We start from the raw sequence: 25,538 nt of genomic DNA, 5'->3' as shown, positions 1-25,538 counted from the left end.
AAATGTTAAAAAGGATAAATGATCTACAAGTATAACTAAAACTGGCTTCATTATTACCTCTCCTTTTCCAACCTTCCTACTTCTCCTGGGTGGCTGTGATAATAACATCTAGTGTGCCATCAAAGCTAGAAATCTCCAAGCCATTTTAGATACCTTTGTCTATTTTACCTCTCCCCCCATGTGTAGGAGTCAGTAATTCCAGACCATTCAAGAAGCACTTATTAATAATTTATTTTGGATATGTATCAAATTTTGAATCAAGGTTGTTAAGTTTTACAGACTATGTATATAGGTCAGAATATAGAAAAACAAAAATACAGCACATTTATTCTTTTGCATAAGAAGATGAGACTAATATTAGCACCAGTGCACACTGATTTTTCAAATGCCCCATTTTATAAATTACTGTTGCTGCACAAACTCCCCAAAGTTTTGCTGCTTAAAAATTATTTAATATGTTCATGTATTAAATCAATGAGTCAGGAATTTGGACAGGCATAGTAGGAATGGCTTGTCTGTTGCCTGATGTCTGGAAGACACAAAGGCTGAGTGTTGACTGCTGGGGGCTGGGTGATCTGGAGTGTTTACTCATGTGTCTGGCATCTAGCCTAGGAAAACTCAAGGACTAGGATTGCTGATTGCAGCATCTCGTAAGTGGGCCCTCTGTTTAGATTTTCTCACCTAAGTAGTAGGAGTTCTTAATGGCAGCTCAGGGCTCCAGAAGTAAGTGTTTCAGCAAACAAGGTGGAATTGCATTGTTTTTCCTGACCTAGCTTCTAAAATCGTGTAGCATTGCTTTAGCTGTATTCTCTTAGTTATGGGAGAGTCAAAAACCCACCCAGATTCAAGGGGAGGAAGCATAGACCCCCTATATCTTGATGGTAGGAGTGTCAAGATGACTTTATAAAAGAGCATGTGAAATGGAAGATAGTTGTGGCCATCTTTGGAAAATACAGCCTGTCATCCCTGTCCATGTGTGAAATGTTGCTCTAATAGACAGCCCACCTTAAGGTATTGCCCAGCTATTGGAGTCCTTTGCTGACTCCTTCCTCTTAACCTGATCTCTGATTCCAGTCTCTGAGGAGCCTATTGATCAGAGGATTATGAGCTTGCTCCTAGTTATCATTATAGTTAGTTAGTAATGAGAATTATGTGGGCTTCTTGGAGACGATGGAACAGTTACAGATTCACACGACTTGCACTGAACCTTTCTCATGAGCCCTCTTTGTGTATTGGGAGAATACCTATGTGACGTAGACCTATGTATGTGTACATATATACCTATGTATGTTGTTTCATTACAGTTCAAGTAATGTGATGACTGAAATTCTAAAGAAGTGGGATAAAGTGATTGTTTTTTATTTAGTAAAGAGTAAATGTGTTTTTGCTACTTCACATCATAGTAAGATGTGAGCTAGTAGTATTTATTGCAAGTGAGAATGATTTTTTTTTTTTTTGCAGATATGCAATATGATGAGGATGATGATGAAATCACACCAGATTTGTGGCAAGAGGCATGCTGGATTGTAATTAGGTAACTTTTTAGACCAAACTGAAGAAGTTTTAAAAGGCACTGTAAATTGTACAGGGATTTCCTGCTTATTCTGTGTTTGAAAATTAGATGTTCTATGTGAATATGCTGCATGAGAGCTGGTTTGTCATTTTATTTATTTAACTTTTAAAGTATTTTGGTATACAGAAAAGTTACACAAAGAATTCATGTACACTTCACCCAGATTCCCTAAATGTTAACCTTATGCTGTGTTTTCTTTGCCTTATTCTTTCTCTATCTACGTATTTTTTTTTTCTGAAATATTTGAGAGTCAGTTGTTTACCTAGGAATATTCTTTTACATAATCATAATCTTATTAAAATAAGGAAATTAATTGATACAGTGATCTTATTTAATCTAGAGACCTTATGCAGATTTTGCCAGTGTCCTAGTAATGTTCATAGCATAATAAAAATTTTCTTATCCTGGATCCAACATAAAATTATATATTACATCTTGTTTTCATGACTTATTCTTTTGTCTCCTATAATCTAGAACAGTTCCTCAATCTTCCTCTTTTCTATTTTTGTTTTGGTTCTCAAACTCACCATCTCTCCACAGCTTCCCATGGCCTCACTTTTTTTTTTTTTTTTGACCTTGACATTTTTGAAGAATATAGGCAAATTATGTTTTAGACTGCCCCTCAGTTTGGGTTTGTCTGATGTTTCCTCATGATTAGGTTCAGATGATTACTTTTAGCAACAGTGATGTTCTGCTCTCAGTGCTTTGTATCAGGAGGCACATGATGCCTATTTGTTACATTACTGGTGCTGTTAATTTGATTCCTCTTGGTTTTCTCCTTGTTTTAAATGGATAAAGTTATAACTGGTATTTCGACCCACATTCCCATCCAATTCTAAGTGTAATTAAACTGTAATAAAACTCAGCAGGAAGCGTTACATACAGGTAAGAGAAGTAACTTTTAAGTAATAAAGTAACATCCTGCTATGTTAGGATATAAAATGCTACAAGTCTCCTCACTTACCAAACTGACAGGTGCTTTGTATATAGTAACATTTTGATGCCTGTTTGAGCCCCACCGTCTCCAAGATGCACATCCTCTCAGTTGACACTCTCCCTTTTCAAAGCGCACAAGCTTCTGAGCTTCTGACATTCTACCAGTTGTATATGGAATAAAACTGAACCTTTGCTGAATGTTGTTTTGTTAAAACTATGAGTTTTGGGGATGTAAGTATGTATTTATTTTTCCTATTAAACATGGGCTGTAAACACTTTGTATTGAGACATTTGTATCTTCTGTGATTTTGAGTATTAAACACGAAGAGACATTTCACTAGGAAACAATAACTAGCCAGATACTTGGAGTATGCCTATATTCTGTGATTGCCAGGGAGAAAGAATAGTTTGATCTTAGCCAAAAAAAAAATTGTTTTCAACTTATGTGACAAATTGCTCAAGGATTATATATGCTATTTGACAAGTCCTCGCATTTAACATTTGTTACAGAATAAAATGCCGTTTGATTTTTATATTTTAATTGATTATAGGTGCTTTAGTTATTTGTGATATGACATTTTGTTTTTTCACTATTTAATATCAAGTGATCTTTCCCAAGCACTGTAAATGTGATATTACTTAATATATAGTGACTTCAGTAAGATGTCTCTTGGACAATCGTCCTGGTAGTAGATACCATAAATAAGAACTATTCAAATAGTTTAGGTGTTTAAGGGATGGCATTCTAATGAAGTACTGTCCTAATGATTTTGGGGAGAGTAACTATGGTTCAGCTTCCTGGGAGGATGAAACTTGTCCATAGTTTTTTAAAGATTTTTCATTGTAAATTGTCCATAAAAACCATTGCTGTTTACCTTACAGATTGTGCTTTCCATGTGCTTATGTACCAGTGGCTGACCCAAATGGTTGTGAGAAATTTCTTTCCTGTCAGCTCACAGTCTCTACTGAAGGAAGTTGCCTCCACTCTTCTTGAGTCTGTGCCTTATACAGGGATGAATGTGTACTGTGTTCTCTGCCATAGAGAGCTTCTAATATTGGTGGCCATGGTTGATTGAATCAGGGTGGAACCTTGACCCAAAGCCAGCCAATCTGTAGGCTGGCCAGTGACGTGTGAGGTGATCTGATGATGCCAAAATGGGAGGCTGATGATTAGTTGGGCTACGCATGTTGTCTCAGAAAATTGATGTGAGGATGGGGGGAGTTAGTTACTAGGCAGAGAGGGCAAGGAGCTAAGTCCAGCTATGCAGCTCTTCCTGTGTGGTGGTGAGGGGAGAGATTCCTCTTGCAAACAGTGTGTCTACTCTTTTAGAGTCTCTGTCCTTCTTTAGGGCTTCAGTATTTGATTTCTGTGTCTATACTAATATCTTTGATCTCTTACCCTTGCTCCATTTTTAATCAGTCATTTGCTGAGTATTTTCACTTGAATGACTTAGTCTCATCTTACCTTTAACATATTCAAAGTAGAATGATCTTTAACCTAAAACCGAAGTTCTTACACATGCTATATTTTAGTCATTGATATCATTTTCTTCCCTCTTATTCAAATTAAAGTTCTTATTTTTATCTTTTTTTCCATGCTTTTTTTTGTTTTATAAGTTTTAGGTGGACAGCGTTATAGTTCAACATCTGAATACACTACAGAGGGATCACCACCACAGTCTAGTTACCATCCGTCACCATACATTTGACCCCCTTCACCCATTTCACCCACACACTAACCCCCTCCTCTCTGGTAACCACTAATCTGTTCTCTGTGTTTGTGAGCTTTTGTTTTCTTTTGTTTGTCGGTTGGTTTTGGTTTGGGTTTTTTTTTTTTAAGATTCCACGTATGAGTGAAATCGTGTGGTATTTGTTTTTCTCTGACTTTTTTCACTTAGCATAATATTCTCTTGGTCTGTCCATGTTGTCATTTATTTTTCTCTTTGACTATGCATTTCATTAGTTTTGAGAAATGTTTCAAGAGGTTGGATGAAATTTATCTATAAAGGACATTTATAAATTAGGGCTTCCTTATAGTTCTTATGTTGTGCTTTAATAATTTTACCCACAAGTATGTCTCATTTCCCCAAACTTAACAATAAGTTCTACAAAGAAACTGTTCCTAATCTCACCTCTTTTTTGGATACCTCATAGTATTTTATGTAGTGATGGGTGCAGAGTGTTGGTATTTAATGATTAGTATTTGTCGAATTTGATGATAATGAAAATGGGAAAATATGCTAGAAAACATCACTGAGTTGTAACTGATTATGAACTCAAATATTTTCCCAGTTCCTATTTTGATGAGAAAGGCTTGGTGAGACAACAGCTGGATTCTTTTGATGAGTTTATTCAGATGTCTGTTCAAAGAATTGTGGAAGATGCTCCACCTATAGACCTACAAGCCGAAGCTCAGCATGCTAGTGGAGAAGTTGAAGAACCGGTAAGATGGTTCAATAAAATAACATAAATAAGGGTATTGATTTGAAATTTCGGTCCTTCTCTCACCTGGCTTAAAGGTTAAAAAAAAAAAAGTTAGGAGGTGTTTTTATTAGTGTACTTATAACGTTTCAATCAGCTCCTGATTTATTCTTACTAACGGAGAGATGCATTTTTGCAAGTAATGTAAAACCCTAATTCTTATTCAGATAGTATGTGTTTAATAGCCAGGAAGAGGAAACTCAGAGGTATGATGAACTACAAAGAGAAGCAAACCAGAAATAGTCATATTGCCTCAGAAAATCCCACTTTTTTCTTTCACAGAGTAAGGAATCAAAAGAAAAATAGGTGAAGGACCTTTTTCCCTTGATTATTTGTTGCATGAAATACATTATTATATCAATATAAGAGATAATAAGGGAAAATCACCCAAATATATTAGCTCTTTTAATTTTTCTAAGTTCATTGTAGTCTTTTTTTTTTTTACACATATGCATGTTTTCAGCATTGTTAAATCATAGCAAGGCTATCATTTTAGAATCTAGTTTTACATGAGTGATTGTAAATAAGTGTGTAGTCCAAAAAATGACTGTCCCTAGTTTTTGTTTTTTTTTTTAAACATTATTTATTTATTTATTGGCCGCGCCGCCTGGCTTGCAGGATCTCAGTTCCCTGATCAGGGATTGAACCTGGGCCACGGCAGTGAAAGCCCAGAATCCTAACCACTAGGCCACCAGGGAACTCCCATGTCCTTAGTTTTTGAGTAGAGAGGCAGCATGGTGGGCCTTGAGGGACAGAGAAAGCTAAAAAAAAATGAGGTAGAGAAGAAGTAGAATTTGACAGAGGGAGAGATTATTATTTCCTGCCAGTTCAGTCCCTCTTTTCTGTAGCTTATCTTGTAAGGGCTGATGTATTATTCTCATTCTGGTTGGAGGTGCTGCACAGACTTTTGCTGTTAAGAACAAAAATAATTGGCTCTTCTGGCACTGTGTTGGAAAAATGGGTGTAAAATGCCTTTCCTATACTTACGGCGTTTTCTCTTCATGGTCTTTTCAGAACAAGAGAGATAACAATATAACATAGCAGCTTCATAGTGCCAGAATAAGTACTACCAAAGGAAAAGATCTCTCAAGCTTGGCTATCAGAGCTTAGTGGAAAAGATGGGAGGGACTTAAGCTGACTGTGAAGGGTGTTTGTCTTAGTAGGGAAAAGATATTTAATCATTTCAGCGAAAATACTTTGTGTTTTTGGCTTGTGGCTGGAATAGAGGGACCACAGTAGTCAGTATATTGTTTTTGGCTTGATCTGTTTTTGTTAGGTGTTCGTGGAAGATAAGATGGAACCAGATTGTCACATGCTTTGGATGTCATTGGATGTCATGGGGCATTGTGGAAAGATTGTCAAAGAATGTACATGAAGCGTTATTTTTAAAAGGTTACTTTGGAAATGGTGTTTACTTGGAGTGGGAAGAGGCCAGAGTCAGATTAAAATCTTGGAATAGCTGAAGTTTCAGATAATAATGTCCTAGATTAGGGTAATAGTGGAAATGAGTAGTTGGATGGCTGAATTCCTTTTGGTTCATTATCACCACTAGTTCTCTTTGCTCATTACCTACTCCAGTTTGGGAAACTTGGGTATTAATAATTTTCCTTTAGTGGTCTGCTTAGTCCCATCTTTTCCTTTTCTGATATATTTGATTTAGAGAGAAATCCACTATCCATTTAGCTCTGGAAAGTTCGCATGGATCTTGTTTTATTGGGTAGCAGATAGATATTTAATTGAAAACTTTTCTTTCTCCTTTCTTCCTTTCTTTCTTTCTTAACTATGGACTGAGCTAAAGTCAGCCAGGGTTGGAAATTCTCATTCCTTTATGTAGAATAGTAATTAGGATTTTCTGAGGGTTTTTTAATTCCTCTTTGCACAGAGCAGTATATGAAGGTGGCTGTCATCCTGACTCTATACATCTCTTACACAAAAATGCCCCCCCAAGGATGCCCAGTTATCCACCCCACTTCAGTTTTGGAGAATTGGCAGGTGGGGCAAAACGCTAAGTCTCAGGAAGGTTTCTTGAGACATTTTTTTTTTTTTTTTTTTCTGGCTGTGTTGGGTCTTCGTTTCTGTGCGAGGGCTTTCTCTAGTTGCAGCAAGCGGGGGCCACTCTTCATTGCAGTGCGCGGGCCTCTCACTATCGCGGCCTCTCTTGTTGCAGAGCACAGGCTCCAGACGCGCAGGCTCAGTAGTTGTGGCTCACGGGCCCAGTTGCTCCGCGGCATGTGGGATCTTCCCAGACCAGGGCTCGAACCCGTGTCCCCTGCATTGGCAGGTGGATTCTCAACCACTGCACCACCAGGGAAGCCCTCTTGAGACATTTTTGTGGGAAGTTTTGGGTCAAGGGGAGAGATGAGACCCAACAGTGGGTGTTCCATCCTCTGCCTTCCTGGGGAAATCCAAATCCCAAAAGTTTTCTGAAGAGAGGCACCTCTCTCAGTGAACTAGGGAGGGGAGGTGACCAGATGACCAGACCTACTGCCTGGATGTAAGGCTGAGGCAGAGAGAGGACAGGGTTAAGCAGATATCTCAGACCCAAGACAGAAGAATGAAATGCATGAGGCGGGGAGAAGGGGACTGAGAGATCCCAGAGGCCCCAAGTCATAAATTCCACCCTGTCTCCAGTTCTGAGCAGAAACTCTTCTTCCCAAGACTAGAATGGGGTTTTAGTTCAGGGACTGGCTTTGCTCCAGGGCACAGAGAGGACAAGCCAGGCAGAGATCCCACAGGTAGTGAAAGTGGAGAGTTAAGGTATCGGACAAAAACATGGACACTCCCACAATGAGTACGCACAGACCACAGCAGTTTTGAAACTATAAGCCAGGATCAGGGTAAAACATGCAGCTGTGGCTGAAATACAGAATGTTATAGGCCCTCTCCAATAAAATTTAAATCACTGCTTATTCCACTCTGTCCCCTGCCTATGAGTGTTCCCAAGCTTTTTTCCAAGGCTGGAGTCCTGGACAGTAAGAAGGAATGGGGGAAAATACTGAGGCCAGCATGCAGGGCTGCGGCTGAGACATGATATGCCTCTCCCCACCCCCACTCATTCTGTAGAAAAGAATTCACTCTCCCTCCCCTTCATGGGCTGTTGGGATGAAGGCAGGGTAAAGACAAAGGGAGGAAAACACTCAGCACATTCTTTCTCCTGCTTTGATCTGAAGTGTAGCTGCAGCCAAAGAGCACAGAAGTGGGGGAGAAAATATGGGGGATAGGAGAGCATGGGAGCATCATCCAGTTGAGAAAGGAAGAGGGTTCTTCCACTGCCCTGTGTCCAAAAGTCTGCTGAGAGCTTTAGTCCCAGAACTGCAAAAAAGAGTGCGAAGGAATGGGAAGTGTATACAGGTTTGTGGGGGAGGCAGCCACAGACAGGATGGAGATCTAAGGATCCCTGTGATCTCCGAGATGACCCTGAGAGCATTAGTTGGGGGACTGGATGAGAAGTCATAGCAGACATGTGGATTTTTTGAAGGGGTAAGGAGCCAGGAACAGTGAGGTCTTCACCGAAGGAGTGACCACTTGATCTGTTCTTTGGCTGACTGCAGCACCTGAGACTTGGTCTGCTCTGTAAGGGGGACATCTCCCCTTAGTGCCACCCGCTGTACCCATTGCTGGGGATTGCTCTCTAGGATCACCCCCCAATCTACGATTTCATCCATAACCAAGAAGAACCCCTCCATGTTCTCCAGCAGAGCTCGCTTTTCTACATTTTTCCTCAACATCTGGCTCAGTGAGTCGAAGAAGAGGCAGTTCAGAATAGCCATGAGCATCATCTCATTTTCGTATGAGCTGCCAATCGTATAGAAATAGAGATCGATACTGCTTTTGCATACCACTGTCAGGCCTCCCAAGAGGGCAGTTTCAGTGTCAGTCTGACAGGTCTTGTTGAAAGTGTTCTTCTCAAAGGCCTTTTGCTCCTTGACACCGGGGTAGCTGTCGTCACAGTACTTGGCAAAAAATCTATCTCCACCATTGTGCAGAGTCAGAATGGCTTTGACAGTGTACAAGGAGGGGTCCAAAATCAGCTCATCCATCTTGCCCCATAGCTAGTACCGATGTCTTCTGTACGTTTAATTGAAGAGTTAGGTTTACTTTTTTTCTATCTTCTGTTGATTAGTTTAGAACACGCTTCTAATCATATGAATTTATCTTTTCTCTGTTTTCTGATAACTTTGTTAACCTGACCTAAACTAAGGAGAGGGCACATGAAACAGCTATACAGATCATTAATGCAAATCCATTTCAGTTGTTTGATATGAACTCAGAGCTTAGTCTTTATTTACTTGTGATATATTAAATCTCCTTTTGTCTTCCACCTTAAGAAAGTGATGAAGTATAAAACTTGACATCTGTGGAATATGGATGTTGCCTTGGGAGAGTCACCATTTTAGTAAAGTGGATTAATTTTGGCATTTTCTAGAGCTGTTTCTACTCAAAATGTTAATGTTGATTAAAATGGAATCATTAAATTGTTTATGGAAAAAATTATTTACCCTTTTCCATTGTTTTTGTTTTCATTTTAGCCAAGATACTTGCTGAAGTTCGAACAAATTTACCTCTCCAAGCCTACCCATTGGGAAAGAGATGGTGCTCCTTCACCGATGATGCCAAATGAGGCCAGATTAAGAAATCTCACGTAAGAAAGATATTTTCCAACAGCTGATACTGAAATAAGATTCAGAAAATAAAATTTTAGCTAGTTGAGAGTTTTAGTAATCACCTTACTGTTCACTTGTGATCTACTTTTATTTTCAAAGGTACTCTGCTCCACTTTATGTTGATATAACAAAAACAGTCATTAAAGAAGGCGAAGAACAACTTCAGACACAGCATCAGAAAACTTTTATAGGAAAAATTCCAATTATGTTGCGTTCAACTTACTGCCTATTGAATGGCTTAACAGATCGTGACCTTTGTGAGTTAAATGAATGCCCCTTGGATCCTGGTGGCTACTTCATTATTAATGGATCCGAAAAGGTATAGTAGCATTATTTTTTTTAAATTACCAAATGATGATTAAGATTTAAATCATGAAAGTTGAAATCAAAAAGTAAACTTTTGTATAATCTGGAAGTAGCAGTTGAATTATTAAGGAGGTGACAGCCGAATTTATATTAAACCAAAACTTTGTGTAGCTGTATATATTGGGTTGGTCAACCCAATAATATACACTAGAAATTTGGTCAGTTTGAGCTTATATGTTTTGGTGAAGCATTTATGCAAAATGGAGTTTGTAAAGTTCAAGAATTGATGTTTCAGTGAGCCTATACAGTCAGACTAATAAAGATGCAGCTTTCACTGTTCTTTCTAATTCAAAGACCTTGTTGGTTTTATGGCTGTAATTTTATTGTCCCTATAGGTTCTGATTGCTCAAGAGAAAATGGCAACAAACACAGTCTATGTGTTTGCCAAAAAGGATTCTAAATATGCCTACACAGGAGAGTGTAGATCATGTCTGGAGAATTCTTCTCGACCCACCAGTACTATCTGGGTTAGCATGCTGGCAAGAGGAGGACAGGTATGGACTATTATATGCTATTTGGGTTTATTCCTTTTGGTCTAGTTTTGTAAGTTACCAGGCTGCATGTTTAGTCAAAAAGTTTTTCTGGAGCATATTATCAGTGTTGTATGGTAGGCATTTTATTATTTTCTTACTACTGTGTAAGTAGTAGTAAGTAAATCCTATCATTTTTGCCATGTTCTTTTTGTTAGATACAAATCAGTACATCTAGTCTATACTCAAGGGGGGACTACACAAGGCAGTAGTAGTAGGCAGGGATCATTAGGCACCATCTTAGAAGCCACCTGCCATAGGCATGTTACTTACAATAATGTAATCTAATAGCATTTCTTGACTGTTTGCTATGTGCCAATTATGTTACTCAGATTGCTTGATATAATTTTGCAACTATACTGGAAATTTGTTGTAATTAACTATTTAATTTCATGTACATTTTTACTTGTAAAAATTTTTAAAATAAGTCATATATACACATTAAATAGTTCAAAAAAGTACAAAAAAGCGTACACTATAAAAATTAGTCTTCCTTTGACCCCCCAGATCTCTTCTCTAAGAAGCAGCTTGTTTTGATAATTTCTCATGAATCCATCCAGAAATAGTCTTAATTAAAAAATGCAAATGGGGCTTCCCTGGTGGCGCAGTGGTTAAGAATCCGCCTGCCAGTGCAGGGGACACGGGTTCTATCCCTGGTCTGGGAAGATCCCACATGCCGCAGAGCAACTAAGCCCATGTGCCACAACTACTGAGCCCACACGCCGCAACTACTGAGCCTGCGTGCTGCAACTACTGAACCCTGCATGCCTAGAGCCCGTGCTCTGCAACAAGAGAAGCCACCGCAATGAGAAGCCCGTGCTCGCCACAACTAGAGAAAGCCCACTCGAAGCAATAAAGACCCAATGCAGCCAAAAATAAATTTAAAAATTAAAAAAAAAAAAAACCAAATGGGAGCATACTATACACACTGTTTGAACATTGATGATATCTTTTAAAAACAGGTTTAGATCAGCAGTTGATCATTGTTTCTAAGCTGTGATATTCCATGCATAGATATAGCATAATTTATTGAGCCATTTCCCTTGTGATGGATGTTTAGGTTTCCAGTTTTGTGCTCTTATAAACAGTTCTGCAGAGTCTAATGTCACTTTAATAAGTTTTATAAAGAAGAAGAACTTGAACATTAGAGAGGTTTAAGTGCCTGAAGTTAAAATCCTGTGTGCAATAGGTGTTCTAAAGAATTAAAATGGTTTTTACTTGTGAATGGGGGTAGAATGGGGCCCAAGTACAAGTGTTTGGAAAAGATCCCCAGGTGATTGTGATGTGCATTCTTTGTTGATAAGCATTGGCCTGGATTATGGAGGGCAAAAGAAAGGAAAATCATCTGGATTTAGTGATAAGTTTGACAGGATGAATCCGTTAAGATTCTTTGGTTCTTTCCAGAATTTTCATTTAATCAATTTAGGAATCGGGCCTGGGTGCCCATGTTGCTGTTGTTTTTAATTCCCCAGAGTACTCTAATGCAAAGCCAGAGTTGAAAATCACTGAGCAAAAACAGAAGGTCTTTGTCTTACAATCATGGGAAATAAAATTAAAAGGATAACATTTTAAAGGGAATGAAGTGAACAGTCAAGGTGTATGGTCTTTATTTTGTTGAAATTCAGTATACATGTATATTTCTGTGTAGGTTTTTTGTTTGTTTTTTTGTTTTGACCTTGCCACTCGGCTTGCGGGAACTCAGTTCCACGACCAGGGATTGAACCCAGGCCTCGGCAGTGAAAGTGTTGAGTCCTAACCACTGTACCACCAGGGAACTCCCTCTGTGTAGTCTTTTTAATTTTTTTTAATTCACAGACAATTGTTCATAGTGATTCTGTCGACTTGGACATTGTAGCTAAAAGATGTAGCCAACAGCCCATTTCCATACTCTGTGTGCTTTCGGGGTGCTTTGTAGTCAACCCTGGCTAAGTATGGGACAGTTGGTATCTCACAACTCCTTATATCCACCAGGCTTTGTGTAATCTTTGCCAAGGGCTTCATTATCATGCCCATTAGTGCCCACAGTAGCTATTTTAAAACAATCTGAAACCTTCCCTCACCTTTCCAACTTTACAAATTACTTGCCTTGGGCCTTGAGGCTTGCTGGCAACGGAGTGAAATTAGGATTCTCGGCCACTGAATTTCCTGTATTTTATTAGGCTCCTAAAGTGTGTGCACCCAAAAAGATGACTAGTCTGCCTGAGCTGCCAACACTGTAATTATAAGTATCAGCAGCACGTGGGCAGCCGTGAAAAAAAAAAAATTCTATCATTCTATCCTGAGGTTCTAGATAAAATAGAGAACGTCCAAGAATTGATTTTTAGAAAGAACCTAGTGAGTTCATTTTTAGACAAAAGGTTTGGAGGGGGCGTGGTGTATGGTGTAGGCATTCTTTTTTAATGTTTTGTGTATTCTGAAAAAGTTCTATGATGAAACAAATGGAATAATTGAAAATTAAGTTGAAACAACCAAATGGCAGTTGGGATGGGAGGGTTGAGAGTACAGGAAAAAGGTCAAGATGAAGATTCGCCTGTCCTTTATGTAAAGTTGTTACTGAACATCCGTGAGATGGGTTAAGGTTTCTAAGGAAGGAGGCCTGAAGTAGGAGGAGGAAGACAACAGAAACTGTTATTAGATGGACCATGATAATGTAGGGTTATGAGGCCAAGAGAAGATAGAATTTGATATTGAAGGAAAGAAATTTGATTAAAATTGAGAAGCCAGGTGTTTGTATGGCAGTGTAGTAACTTTTATTTCACTTCTGTCTGTGTTGCAATTAAAGAGGGAGAAATTGGAAAAGAGAATCTTATGTGAGAGAGCTATTTGTTAATTTTGAAATATTATTCATATTTGGAGATATGTCACAGACCAACTCTGAGTTAGTATTTATTTTTCATTCTGTGCTTAGCTTTTTTCCACATTTGTCTAGCTATATTCTCTCTTACTTTCCCCTCATCTATTTCTTTCTTCCAAAATTTTTAATTGTTTTGTTTGGGGGAATTGTTTTGTTTGTTTGTTTTAATTGTTTTGAGGGGGGGGGTCTGTGTTCATACCTGCAGCCAAAGATCATTTCCAAATACAGTTGGGGGCAGTTCTAGAGGATCTTGGCAGACAGAGAGTAGAGAATGTAAGTTCTCTCAGGTTCAGATGACCAGTCTATCCATCAAATAAGTAAACCTCTTGCAGTGGTTTTTGAAAAGCAGCCATAGGACGTTCCTTAGAATATGAGAGGCATGCCTCTTTTGAAATACCTACAATGAACATGTATATAAAATGGTTCTTGTGATGTTTATATATGGCTATAACTTCTGTATTCTCATATTCTAATGATTTTTTATTTTTCTAGGGTGCAAAAAAGAGTGCTATTGGTCAGCGCATTGTGGCAACCCTACCATATATCAAGCAAGAAGTTCCCATCATTATTGTGTTCAGAGCATTAGGTTTTGTGTCTGACAGAGATATTTTAGAGCATATTATTTATGATTTTGAAGATCCAGAGATGATGGAAATGGTAATGTGCAAGCAAAATGTATTCATAGTATTTTTCAAGAGGTTTAAAGTTACTGACTGTTGCTAATCCTAGAACATAGTAGAAAGCTGCTCTGAAGATCAGTTTAGCTGTTGCAAACCCCATGCTGTTTACTGTGTAGTGAAAGCCTTCAGCCCTGCCTTGGCTTCTTTCTTTTTTTTTTTTTTTAAAGGCATATAAATACCAGAATTTAATGAATTAATTTTCTGTTTTACCTTTTTGTTTTTTTTCTTTTTTTTTAACATCTTTATTTGAGTATAATTGCTTTACAATGGTGTGTTAGTTTCTGCTTTATAACAAAGTGAATCAGTTATACATATACATACATCCCCGTATCTCTTCCCTCTTGCGTCTCCCTCCCTCCGACTCTCCCTATCCCACCCCTCTAGGCGGTCACGAAGCACCGAGCTGATCTCCCTGTGCTATGCTGATCTCCCTGTGCTATGCGGCTGCTTCCCACTAGCTCTCTGTTTTACATGTGGTAGTGTATATATGTCCATTTGGCTTCTTTCTTGACAATTCTCTGTAAAATCTACATGAAAACTAGAGGCAGTCAGAGTTCATTGACAGCAGCAAGAAGAAACAGTAGTAAGGAAAATCGTAAAAGCATACTAGTCTGATGCAGTTTAGTAAAAAGGGAAAATGTAGTTGATATCTTCTTTTTTTAAAAAAACTTTTTATTTTGAAATCATTTCAAACTTATAGAAAAGTTGCAAATAACTCCTGTATACTCTACACCTATTTTCAGCAGTTGTTACCTTTGCTGCATTTGCTTTAGGATTCTCTTTATCTATATATACACATTGTTTATTTCTGGATCATTTCAGAGTAAGTTTTAGGCATCATGCCCTTTTACTCCTAAATACTTCAGTGTATATTTCCTAAGAATCAGAATATCTACTCACATAATCATAGTACTACAATTTTTAAAATTGGTACTTCAGTGCAGTACATACTGTTAACTTGGAGATCTTATTTAGGTTTATGTCAGTGGTTCTGATCATGTCCTAATGGCATTTCTTTTTTTTCCTGGTTCAAAATCCAATCCAGGATAATGTATTGCATGTTGTTTTTATGTCTCTTTAGTCTCTTTTAATCTTCCCTTGTCTTTTTCCTTAGTGTTTCATAACACTGAAGTTTTTGGAGAGGATAGGCCATTTATTTTGTAGAATATCCTTCAATTTGGGTTTTTCTGATATTTCCTCATGATTAGATTCAATTTATGCATTTTCTGGCAGGACAAATACAGAGGTCATATTGTGTGCTTTCCAGGGCATCACATCAGGAATCACATGATTTTATTTTGTCCCATTATTGGTAATGTTAATTTCACAGTGCCGTCTGTTAGGTTCTGCCACTGTAAAGTTATTATTTTTGTGGGAAGGATTGTTGAGTCTAGATAAATATGCATTTCCTTATCAGTCTTTTCCATTGATGATCCTTGGCTAAGGAGTAGTTGATATTCTTAAAATTGTCCTGAATCATCCAGAGTCTTTAAGACTACAGAGAAATAAGGTAAAATACAGGCTAAACATCGGTCACAAAGAAAGTGGAGTATATTTTAGTTATTAGAGTATTTATTGATATGGTTACATGACAAAAATGGATTCTGGTTAGATTTTTACTTTAAGTTTTTGGCAATAGTCATATGCTTTTAAAAAAAAAAAACTTAAAGATAATAAGTATTTAGATACTTAAAAGAAAAGATAACCTTTTAAACCAAGGCTGAAAACAGTATGACACATTTATTCATTTGAGACTTAGTAAATTTTAATTTGCGTGTTAAACTTCTCTAAATTGATTTTAGATATTTGAAAGGAACTTTTTAAAGCTACTGTTCATGAAAATGTAAAAAACAAACAAAACATCCCCAAGACTCACTGTGCTCTGTTATAATGGAATTATTTGTATTTTTCTGGAAAGTATAATTGTCTGTGCTGATGAGTGGATTTTTTTCAGAGGTCCCTAGATCTCCAAGGTGTCTTCAAGTTCTAAGATTTTGTGATTCCTTGAATTTCTAAAAATATTTGCATATTCAGTTAGGTTCATAGGGATATTTAACATAAATTAAGTGACAGTTACCTTATTTTAAAGTAAAGATATGAATTTGAAAATAATTTTTATTTAAATTAACTGTTAGGTTAAACCTTCTCTTGATGAAGCGTTTGTCATCCAAGAACAGAATGTCGCACTAAATTTCATTGGTTCAAGAGGGGCAAAGCCTGGTGTCACCAAAGAGAAAAGAATTAAATATGCAAAGGAAGTATTACAGAAAGAAATGCTCCCTCATGTTGGCGTCAGTGATTTTTGTGAGACCAAGAAAGCTTATTTCTTGGGGTATGTCAGATTTCATTGTTTTAAGTTCTTTGCCAAGCTGTGGTGGAGATAAAATTTTTCTTAAAGCTAAAAATGTCAAAATTGATGTTTTTAATGTATAAGTTTAAAAAAAATCCCAAACCATGTGCTTTCTTTTTTACTTCTTTCTTTTCTTTTTTTAAAGGTACATGGTTCATAGGTTGCTGCTAGCAGCTTTGGGTAGAAGAGAATTAGATGACAGAGATCACTATGGAAACAAAAGATTGGACCTTGCTGGACCACTACTTGCATTCTTATTTAGAGGGTAAGGAATTACAGAGTGATATTGTTAAAAGTAGAGAGATTTCACTTTAAATTGGTTATTGCACTTGAGATGCTGAACTATCTTGGCATCCATGTTGGGTACACATGAAGTTAGCTACATTCTTTGCCACTTGCCCAGTTTAGTTCTATTGATACTTCATATTTGACAATTTCAATTGTGAGGAAGTTTATAACTTGTTTACGTTTTTTCTACCTTTACAAAGCATTTGAGAAAGCTGAATTATTGCCTTGATTTTCTAAGTGCTGATACTGGAATTTTTATTAGTTCTGCTTTGCAGTTTATAAAAACACAAAAGCTGGAAGGAAGTCTATCAAGATATTAGCAGTGGTTGTGTCAGTATTGGGGTTATCTGTGATTTTTGTCTTATTCTTGATATGTTTTTATATTTTCCATATTTTCTATAATGAACATATAATACTTCTATAATTAGAAAAACTTATTTGTAAAAATAATGTAGGCAATTTAATACAGAAATAATATTAGCAATGTTTTGTACGTGTTCTGTTATTTATTATGTTGTATATTAGTGTTTTTCAACCTCGTTTTGTTATCGCCCCACTAAGGGGCCTCTTTTGACTATTTTTCTCTAATTGCTTTGCTTGTATATGTTTATGTACCATATGTACGTCTGTGCTTTTTATATAAAAAGTAATAACACTTCCCTCCCTCTACCTCAACCACTTTTCGCCCCCTTGTGGGCAATATTGTCCTTGTTAAGGATGCATATTGTAGACCTTTACATGTTTAAAACATTTTATTGGGCAGAATGTTTAAGAATTTGCTTAAAGAAGTACGGATCTATGCCCAGAAGTTCATTGATCGAGGAAAGGATTTTAACTTGGAGTTGGCAATTAAAACAAGGATTATATCTGATGGCCTAAAATATTCTTTAGCCACTGGGAACTGGGGTGACCAAAAGAAAGCTCATCAAGCCAGAGCTGGAGTATCTCAGGTAAGGATGTTAACTGTGACTACAGGTTTGATAAGAAAATGTTATGGGACTAATAGAATCTTTCATTCACTGAATGTAAATTGTTTTGCCTTTTTTGTTTTCTTGGTCAGATATAAAAGTATTTGGGGGCTTTTGAATTATGAAAGTGAATTTTTTCTTAAATTAGCTGTTAGCATTACTAAGATTTAAAAGTTTTGACATGCATCAAGATATTTAATGAATTCGAGTAGCTTCTTGGGAGGTGAGACAGTCCATGTTTGTGAAATTTTTCTGTCTTTTTTTTTAATACCTTAAATATTCTTTTTTAATTAATTGATTAATTAATTTATTTTTGGCTACGTTGGGTCTTTGTTGCTGTGCATGGGCTTTTCTCTTTAGTTGCTGTGAGTGGGGGCTACTCTTCGTGCGGTGTGTGGGCTTCTCGTTGCGGTGGCTTCTCTTGTTGCGGAGCACAGACTCTTGGTGCGTGGGCTTCAGTAGTTGTGGCACGCAGGCTCAGTAGTTGTGGCTCACAAGCTCTAGAGCGCAGGCTCAGTAGTTGTGGTGCATGGGCTTAGTTGCTCCGTGGCACGTGGGATCCTCCCGGACTAGGGATTGAACCCGTGTCCCCTGCATTGGCAGGTGGACTCCCAACCACTGCGCCACCAGGGAAGTCCCAGTTTTTCTGTCTTAAAAGCTCTGTATTAGAAGCTGATACCCAGAGAATAAATGGGCATCTGCTTCCTTTTTTGCAAAATGTAATACTTCTAACAGTGATTTCTCTATGTTGGCCTGTTGTTATGTACAGTGATTGCAATAGCTACTCTCAGGAGGAGTAATGGGGGAAACCTTTTACAAAAATGTCTCACTTATTTATTTTTTGTATTTTCATATAAGATTGAAAACTTACAGTGTATATGTCTAGCTTTATGGAGGGGATCTCCCCCTCTTTTTTTTTTTTTTAAACTAGCTTATACCAGCATCACCTGATTAATTTGGCATTCAGACACCAACTTTAAGCTCCTGATTCCTAGAAACCTAGATGCCTTAAGAAATTCTGGAAGGATGCTTATAGCCCAGTTAAATTTCTAGTTCCTTTTAGTTTAGTAAGGATATGTTGAGTCTACTTGGTGTTTGTGATGCTGGGTTCACAGGGTTGAATGAGATGCTCTTCCAGCCCTCGAGCTTACCATCTATTAGAGGAAACATTCGTCCATGTACAGCTCATTCTGCCTTGAGCTGAATTATGATAAATGCCATCCTGCCAATTCAGTTCAGTGTGTGTACTGGGACTTAAGATGTGCCAGGCACTCTGTCACACATTGGAGATACAAAAATGAATAAAACATGATCCTTGATCTTCAGTAGTTCACAGTCTATACTCATAGATGTAAACAGATATTACAACATGATACAGTGAGTATTAAATGAGAGCTGTGCACACCTGCTCTGTGGGAATGCTGGAGAAAGGCATTTAGCACTGGCTGAAAGGGTGAAAAGAAGTGTTTTCTTTAGGAGGTGACACTTGAGCTGAATCTTGAAGGGTAGTTGGGAAATAGCCCAAGTCTTGGAGGAGGGTAACCAGTAGCTCACAGGAAAACTGGAGAAAACTTAATATCCTGAACAAAGGGACAGGGAGGAAAGAGCATGTGTATGTAGAAGGAGCTAGAGCATTCTTGGGTTTTCAAATGAAAGCGGGAGAGTTAGGAAGATGGGGTTGGAGTGGAGAGCTGGAACACCTCATAGAGGGGAGTGACGTTCATTTTTGCTTTTCCGGTAGCTTCACAGTAATTGGCAGTGTACAGAAAGATTTGAGAAGGTCAGAGTTGGTGGCAGAAAGATTGTTGCAACAGCCTTAGTGAGAAATAATTAGGGCCTGCACTAGAGCAGTTTCGTAGAGGTGGAGAGTGGAGTCAAATTTGAGAAATATTTAGGAAGTGAGTTTTGTAAGACTTTGTGATTGATTAGTTGAATGATGGAAAACTCCACAGAGTAGAGAGAAGAGAACAGTTCTTCCTGGAGGTGGGTCGTATGTCATCTATGGAAGTGGTAACATTTCACCAGGCAGAGCAGAATGGGGAAGTGCATTCCATTCTGTGGCGGTAGCGTGGTCAGAGTTGTGGAGGTGAGAGGGTGTTTGGCAATGTGGATGGAGTACAGGAGTTCTGGAGACTACTGTTAGGGGAAGGTCATCTGGGGCTTCATTGAGAAGAGCTTCAGTGTCATGCTGCTCTAGTTGGCAGGGAACTGTTTAATATTTTTTAATTCAGTGAGTGATGTGAACTTATCTATATCTGTGTTTTAATAATTCTGGTAACTGAGGAGAGTAGATTGGAGAGGACATTACAGGAACTTATGAGCTGATGGCAGTAGTATAGGTAAGAGGTAGGGGGCTGGTTTATTGCTGTGACATTGGGAATGGTTTTTTGAGAAAGTTTGAAAATAGAGTTGACAGGATATGTTTATTGTTTATTATATGTGAAAGGAGGAAGTCAGAGACAAAAATGTCTTGAGATTTCTAGATTGGGAGATAAAGGGAAGGGTGATGCCATTAACAATGATAGGAGACTTAGGAAGAAGAAGGAGGATGGGTTGTTGTAGGGCTGGGGAATGTGGTGATTTTGTTATTAGGTACATTGAGCTTGTGTTGCTTGCTTTATATCCCTCTAAATATTACCTTACTTAGAAGTATTACCTTGCTTAGTGTTCTGTAAGTATTGAATCTCTGTGTTGGATTCAGAGGCCTCAGCCTGGGAAAAGTTCTGGGATGGATTAGTGATGTCTGCTGTGGTCAAAGGAATGTGAGTTGGTAGCGTATAAGACTTACTGAGTGCCTAATGTATGCCAAGTACTGTTCTAGGTACAGGGATACAACAGAGAACGAAACAAACAAATAAAAATCCCCCCCCCCCACCTTGTGGAACTAACATCCTAGTGGTTGGAGATAGACCGTAAACAAAACATTTATGTGGTATGTTAGAACTGTAAGTCATATTTGCCATCCCTGCTGTAAGGGTCAGTTAAGTTACAGCGGTGAATAAGATTATCCAGGGCAGGATGGAGAAAGGAGGGATGGGGGCAGTTGGACACTGAGTGGATTATATGTAAAAATATGACTTTGCCTCATTCTAGTATTTGCCAAAAACGTGATAGTGTGAGTAACAGAAATGCCCAAACTTTAAAGATTTGCTATTGTTTTCTAGGTATTAAACCGCCTGACTTTTGCATCTACTCTTTCTCACCTGCGTCGTTTAAATTCTCCCATTGGTAGAGATGGCAAGCTAGCAAAACCAAGACAGTTGCATAATACGTTGTGGGGAATGGTGTGTCCTGCTGAGACTCCAGAGGTAATGCATTAGAATTTATGTTCAAGACAGAAAGTCCAACAGTAATCATGTAGGGTATAATACTTTTATAAGTAATTTTTTGTTACTTATAATTACTTATAATTTTATTTAATTATGTAGTATAGTTTAGAACTAAGATATTATAATTTTGTTCTTAGGAAGTAAGTACATTCTGAAATCAAATTGGAGGAAAGTGTTTGTGGAAAAGAATTTGGATAGGCATGTTAAATCATAATGAGTAATATGTACTTTATTTATTCCAAGGGCCATGCTGTAGGACTTGTGAAGAATTTAGCTCTGATGGCTTATATTTCAGTTGGATCTCAACCTTCTCCAATTCTGGAATTTTTAGAAGAATGGAGTATGGAAAATTTAGAAGAAATTTCTCCTGCAGCTATTGCTGAGTGTGTATAAATACAATTTAAAAAAAAAACTTGCTAATCTTTGGTTATAGCTTATTAGAGGGTTACTAAGTGCAGAATGCTTTTGGTTTTGCATTTTAGTGCAACCAAGATTTTTGTTAATGGCTGCTGGGTTGGAATACATAAAGATCCTGAACAACTTATGAACACTCTACGGAAATTGAGGCGTCAGATGGACATCATTGTGTCTGAAGTAAGAGTCTTTAATTAATTAAGAGGACATGATCTCTGGGATTTCCAAACGAGGCATAAAGACTAGTGAAAGTTATCTTTGCGTTGGTATCTTTCTTGAACTGGTTTCCTTTGAATTGTAAAGTACATTTTCAAAAGTCTAGATGATGTTTTGAGCTAGATTTAATTATAAGGTATTGTTTGCTTTAATGCCTTAGATATATGCATCTAAAATTTTGACATGTAATTTGTTATTAAATTATATTTTGGAATTCAAATTACATTTTGAAGTAAAAAATTCTTTTGAGAATCTTTTTGTAAAGCTGACTACAGTGCTTTTAAAAAGCGAGTGAATATCTCTGATTTCTCCTTTGTCGGAATCCAGAGATTCATTCATGAAATGTGATACACCTCTATTAGATTCCTTTATGTTTAGGTGGACGTTGAAGTGCTCTGGGATTAGGATGGATTTTTTTATTTTTTTTTTTAGTCATCAAAATACTGTATGAGCTTTATTCCTCCCCAAAATAGGGCTTTTGCTTTTAGTGTACTGTATTGAGGGCTGGGCTCAGGCTTTTGATTTCCCCAAATCTACACCTTTGGGTCTGTCTTGGTGAAAGTGCGTTTGGAGAGAAACTGTAACACACTTAAGCTGACCTCCTGTCTATGTAGCAAAGCAGAGAATCGAGGTTTGGCTGCTCCAGGCCTTCCTCTAGCAGGCAAACCCTGGATTTTGACCCAGGCGTATTCATGGCTTGAAGAAGTCAGGAACAGCCTGCTTCACTTGAGTGTGGCGGGCGAGGCTAAGAGAAAGCTTAAGAACCAAAATTGGTTGTGTTTTTTGTGATTGAGAACTTTGTTAATGCCATGTGTTTCTGCTGAGAGCTACCTTTAGGTTTTCTGTCTTCTCTAGGATAAGATTAAATTCTTCCTGCTGTTTTAGGCCTCTTTACCTTTCCATGGGCCCATTCCCTCAACCTGGAATGTTTGTGCTCCTTGTCACCCATGCCTCCTCAAAAATGGGTAATAGGGAGAAGGGTGCTTGTTAACTTTTTTTTAGGTAAATCTCACCAATTCTGCAAAACTCTGGTGTTAACTTTCGTCTCCTTCAGGATATTTCACCTGACCCCCCCGTTTGATTTAGATCAGAGGTTGGCAAACATTTTCTTTAAAGGACCAGATATTAAATATTTTAGTCTTGGTTTACCTTACAGTGTCTGTTGTGTAATCAGCGCTGCTGTTGTAGTAAAAAGTAGCCGTAGACAATACATAAATCAGTAAAACTTTATTTAAAAAAAATAGATGGCAGGTGAGGGCAGATTTGGCCTGCAGGCTCTTCACTGAGCCCCTGATTTAGATCTATCTCTGTGACTATATGTGGCATATTTTCCTTAAATAACTTCTGACAGAATGCTTATGCCAGATAGTAACTGTTGATTTATTTGCCTACCTCACTTACTAAACTATTAACTTCTCAGAGGCAGGGGACATGTCTTAATATGACTTTGTAATTTCAGTTCTGAGCATGGTGCCTGACATGTAGTGTCTGACACTGAGTGAGTGTTTGTTGAAACTATAAACGGACCCTGTGTCCTTGGACTAGGCTCTTTAATCTCCTATTGGAGAGTGTTGTTGGGAGCTTCTTAGTGGGAAAATTGTGTATATTTTTCAGGAGTCTAGTACTTTTTCTTTTCCTTCATATTTTCTGATAATCAGAGGTCCTCATTTTACCCATTTCTAATTTTACCCTTGTGTTGGACCTGTTAGGCTTTCCTGTCAATAGTCCTCTCAAGAACACCTATTTCCTTTGGAACACAAGATACTGTTTGGCCTTTTGGCCTTTGAGGAGACGCAGCTCTGTTTATGTCTTCCTGTTAAGATAAAAGCTATATTCTATTAACTGTATTGTAATATTCTATATTCTATTAGGAGTTCTCTTAAGGATTCAAGGTAAGCATTTGAGAATGCCACTCATGGTGTTTTTGCTCATAAACACAGTGTTTCATCTCAGATTGTTTTCTAAGGACAGGAAGTGGGCTAGGAATTTGGGACTTATCTTTTTCTTGGCTTTTGACTCTTTACTTTGGGAGAACTTGGTGTTTTTGATCAAGCTTTTATGATTTACTATCATTTTAAAACTGAGTAATCCAAACCTTTCCGTTCTTAAATAAACCCAATCTTTTCTTTCTTTCTTTTTTTTGGCTGCATCGAGTTGCTTGCATGGTTTTAGTTCCCCCACCATGGATTGAACCTGGGCCCCGGCATTGAAAGCGCGGAGTCCTAACCACTGGACCACCAAGGAATTCCCCACCCATTCTTTTCTTTAATAAAAGTATCCAGATGTGATTTCACTTTTTAAAAGTACTTTTGTGTAGAAATACCAATCTGTTTTTCCATTTCCCAGCTCATTGGCAATTCATTTCTTAGTTGACTTTTAAGATTATATATTAGATCTAGATAATTTACTGAAGATTCTTATTTGTTTACTTCTTGACTTATTTCTTTTTATATTGGCACTTCAGATTCTGTAGTGCTTTTAATATTATGTTCTTTATTGTAAGTTTTCCCAAAATATTTTTGATGTTTTCCAGGAATATATTTTCTAGCACTATCCAGTAGAAATATAATGCAAGTTACATATGCAATTTATGTTTTTCTAGTAGTCATGTTAAAAAAGTAAAAAAAAGGGAATTCCCTGGCGGTCCAGTGGTTAGGACTCTGCGCTTTCACTGCCGAGGATGCAGGTTCAATTCCTCGTCGGGGAACTAAGGTCCCGTGAGCCATGGGGCATGGCCCCCGCAAAAAAAGAAATAGATGAAAATAATTTAAATATATTTTATTTGACCTGCTACATCAAAAATATTACAATTTCAACATATAATCAATGGAAAATTATTAATGATAAATTTTATTTTATTTTTTTGTACTATCTTTGAAATCCAGTGAGTAGTTTATACTTACAGCATATCTCCTTTCAGAATGGCCACATTTCAAGTGCTCAGTAGTGACATGTGGCTAGTGACTGCTGTATTAGAGAGCTAGACTGTAAACCATTTGTCTTATAGGTGATTGTGAGAAGTCAGGCTTATTACTGGGAAAGCCTTGATCAAGGCAAAGTGATACAGGGCTGGATATTGAAAGGTTACACACGTGAAGTACATGTAAATACCAAAGAGGGAAAACAAGAAAATAAGAAATATACTAGTATTTGTGATACCAAACATATATTTTCTTCATTTTAATTTATTTTGCATGACATTATTACCAGATGTTGTTTAGCTTTATAATTACCAAGGTTAGATATTTATCCTATATAAAATTTTAAATTATACCTAGGTTTTTAGTATATTAAACAATGATAAACTAAGATCTATTAATTTTATTTGATAATTTATTAATCCTATTGTATTTTTAGCTAAGCCTTAATGATACAGAGAAAATAAAAGTTCATGAGACTGTTATGTCTTTTTATGTATAGGTTTCTATGATCAGAGATATTCGAGAGAGGGAGATTCGGATCTATACAGATGCAGGCCGTATTTGTAGACCACTTCTGATTGTGGAAAAACAAAAGCTACTTTTGAAGAAGAGACACATTGATCAATTGAAAGAGAGAGAATATAACAATTACAGGTAAGAACATGCAGTTAGAAAAAAAGTTAGATATAATTCACATGCCCTAAAATTAAGCATTTTAAACTATGTAGTTCGGTGGTTTTTAGTATAGTCACAAGATTGTGCAACCATTACCACTGTCTAATTCCAGAATATTTTCATTGACCCGGAAAGAAACTCTGTACTCATTAGCAGTCACCTTTGCTTTTTCTTAATTTCTGTTATCAAGTAAGAGACTTTTAGGGTTTTATTTAAGCGTAAAAGTCTTTGTGACATGGTAAAGACTACCTCTACTACTAATAAGAAATAACCTCTGTGCTTTCACTGCATGG

The 25,538-nt window shown here is 37.4% G+C and overlaps 1 protein-coding gene and 1 pseudogene across 3 annotated transcripts in view; one reads left to right on the top strand and one right to left on the bottom strand.

Moving 5' to 3' along the window:
- POLR2B (RNA polymerase II subunit B) overlaps positions 1-25,538 on the top strand; it is a 46,684-nt gene that overhangs the window by 1,328 nt on the left and 19,818 nt on the right. The window contains exons 2-14 of one of the 2 annotated variants that reach the window (XM_082464440.1): positions 1,462-1,534; positions 4,802-4,952; positions 9,520-9,632; positions 9,754-9,973; positions 10,356-10,514; positions 13,897-14,061; positions 16,220-16,416; positions 16,580-16,699; positions 17,486-17,672; positions 20,855-20,998; positions 21,263-21,402; positions 21,502-21,613; positions 25,070-25,224. In XM_082464440.1, coding sequence (XP_082320566.1) covers positions 1,462-1,534; positions 4,802-4,952; positions 9,520-9,632; positions 9,754-9,973; positions 10,356-10,514; positions 13,897-14,061; positions 16,220-16,416; positions 16,580-16,699; positions 17,486-17,672; positions 20,855-20,998; positions 21,263-21,402; positions 21,502-21,613; positions 25,070-25,224 — 1,936 coding nt within the window. Of the gene's footprint in view, positions 1-1,461; positions 1,535-4,801; positions 4,953-9,519; positions 9,633-9,753; positions 9,974-10,355; positions 10,515-13,896; positions 14,062-16,219; positions 16,417-16,579; positions 16,700-17,485; positions 17,673-20,854; positions 20,999-21,262; positions 21,403-21,501; positions 21,614-25,069; positions 25,225-25,538 lie in introns of those variants that run through there. The other variant, XM_082464441.1, reaches the window with a different exon arrangement.
- On the bottom strand, positions 4,961-9,512 carry LOC309662080 (coatomer subunit zeta-1 pseudogene; annotated as a pseudogene). The gene has a single exon. The product of its transcript is annotated as a coatomer subunit zeta-1 pseudogene (transcript).

Source organism: Balaenoptera physalus, assembly GCF_965194825.1.
Source record: "Balaenoptera physalus genome assembly, chromosome: 5".
Classification (NCBI taxonomy): Eukaryota; Metazoa; Chordata; class Mammalia; order Artiodactyla; family Balaenopteridae; genus Balaenoptera; species Balaenoptera physalus.
The sequence above is the reverse complement of the archived record's forward strand: the minus strand, read 5'-3'. Positions and strand labels throughout refer to the sequence as shown.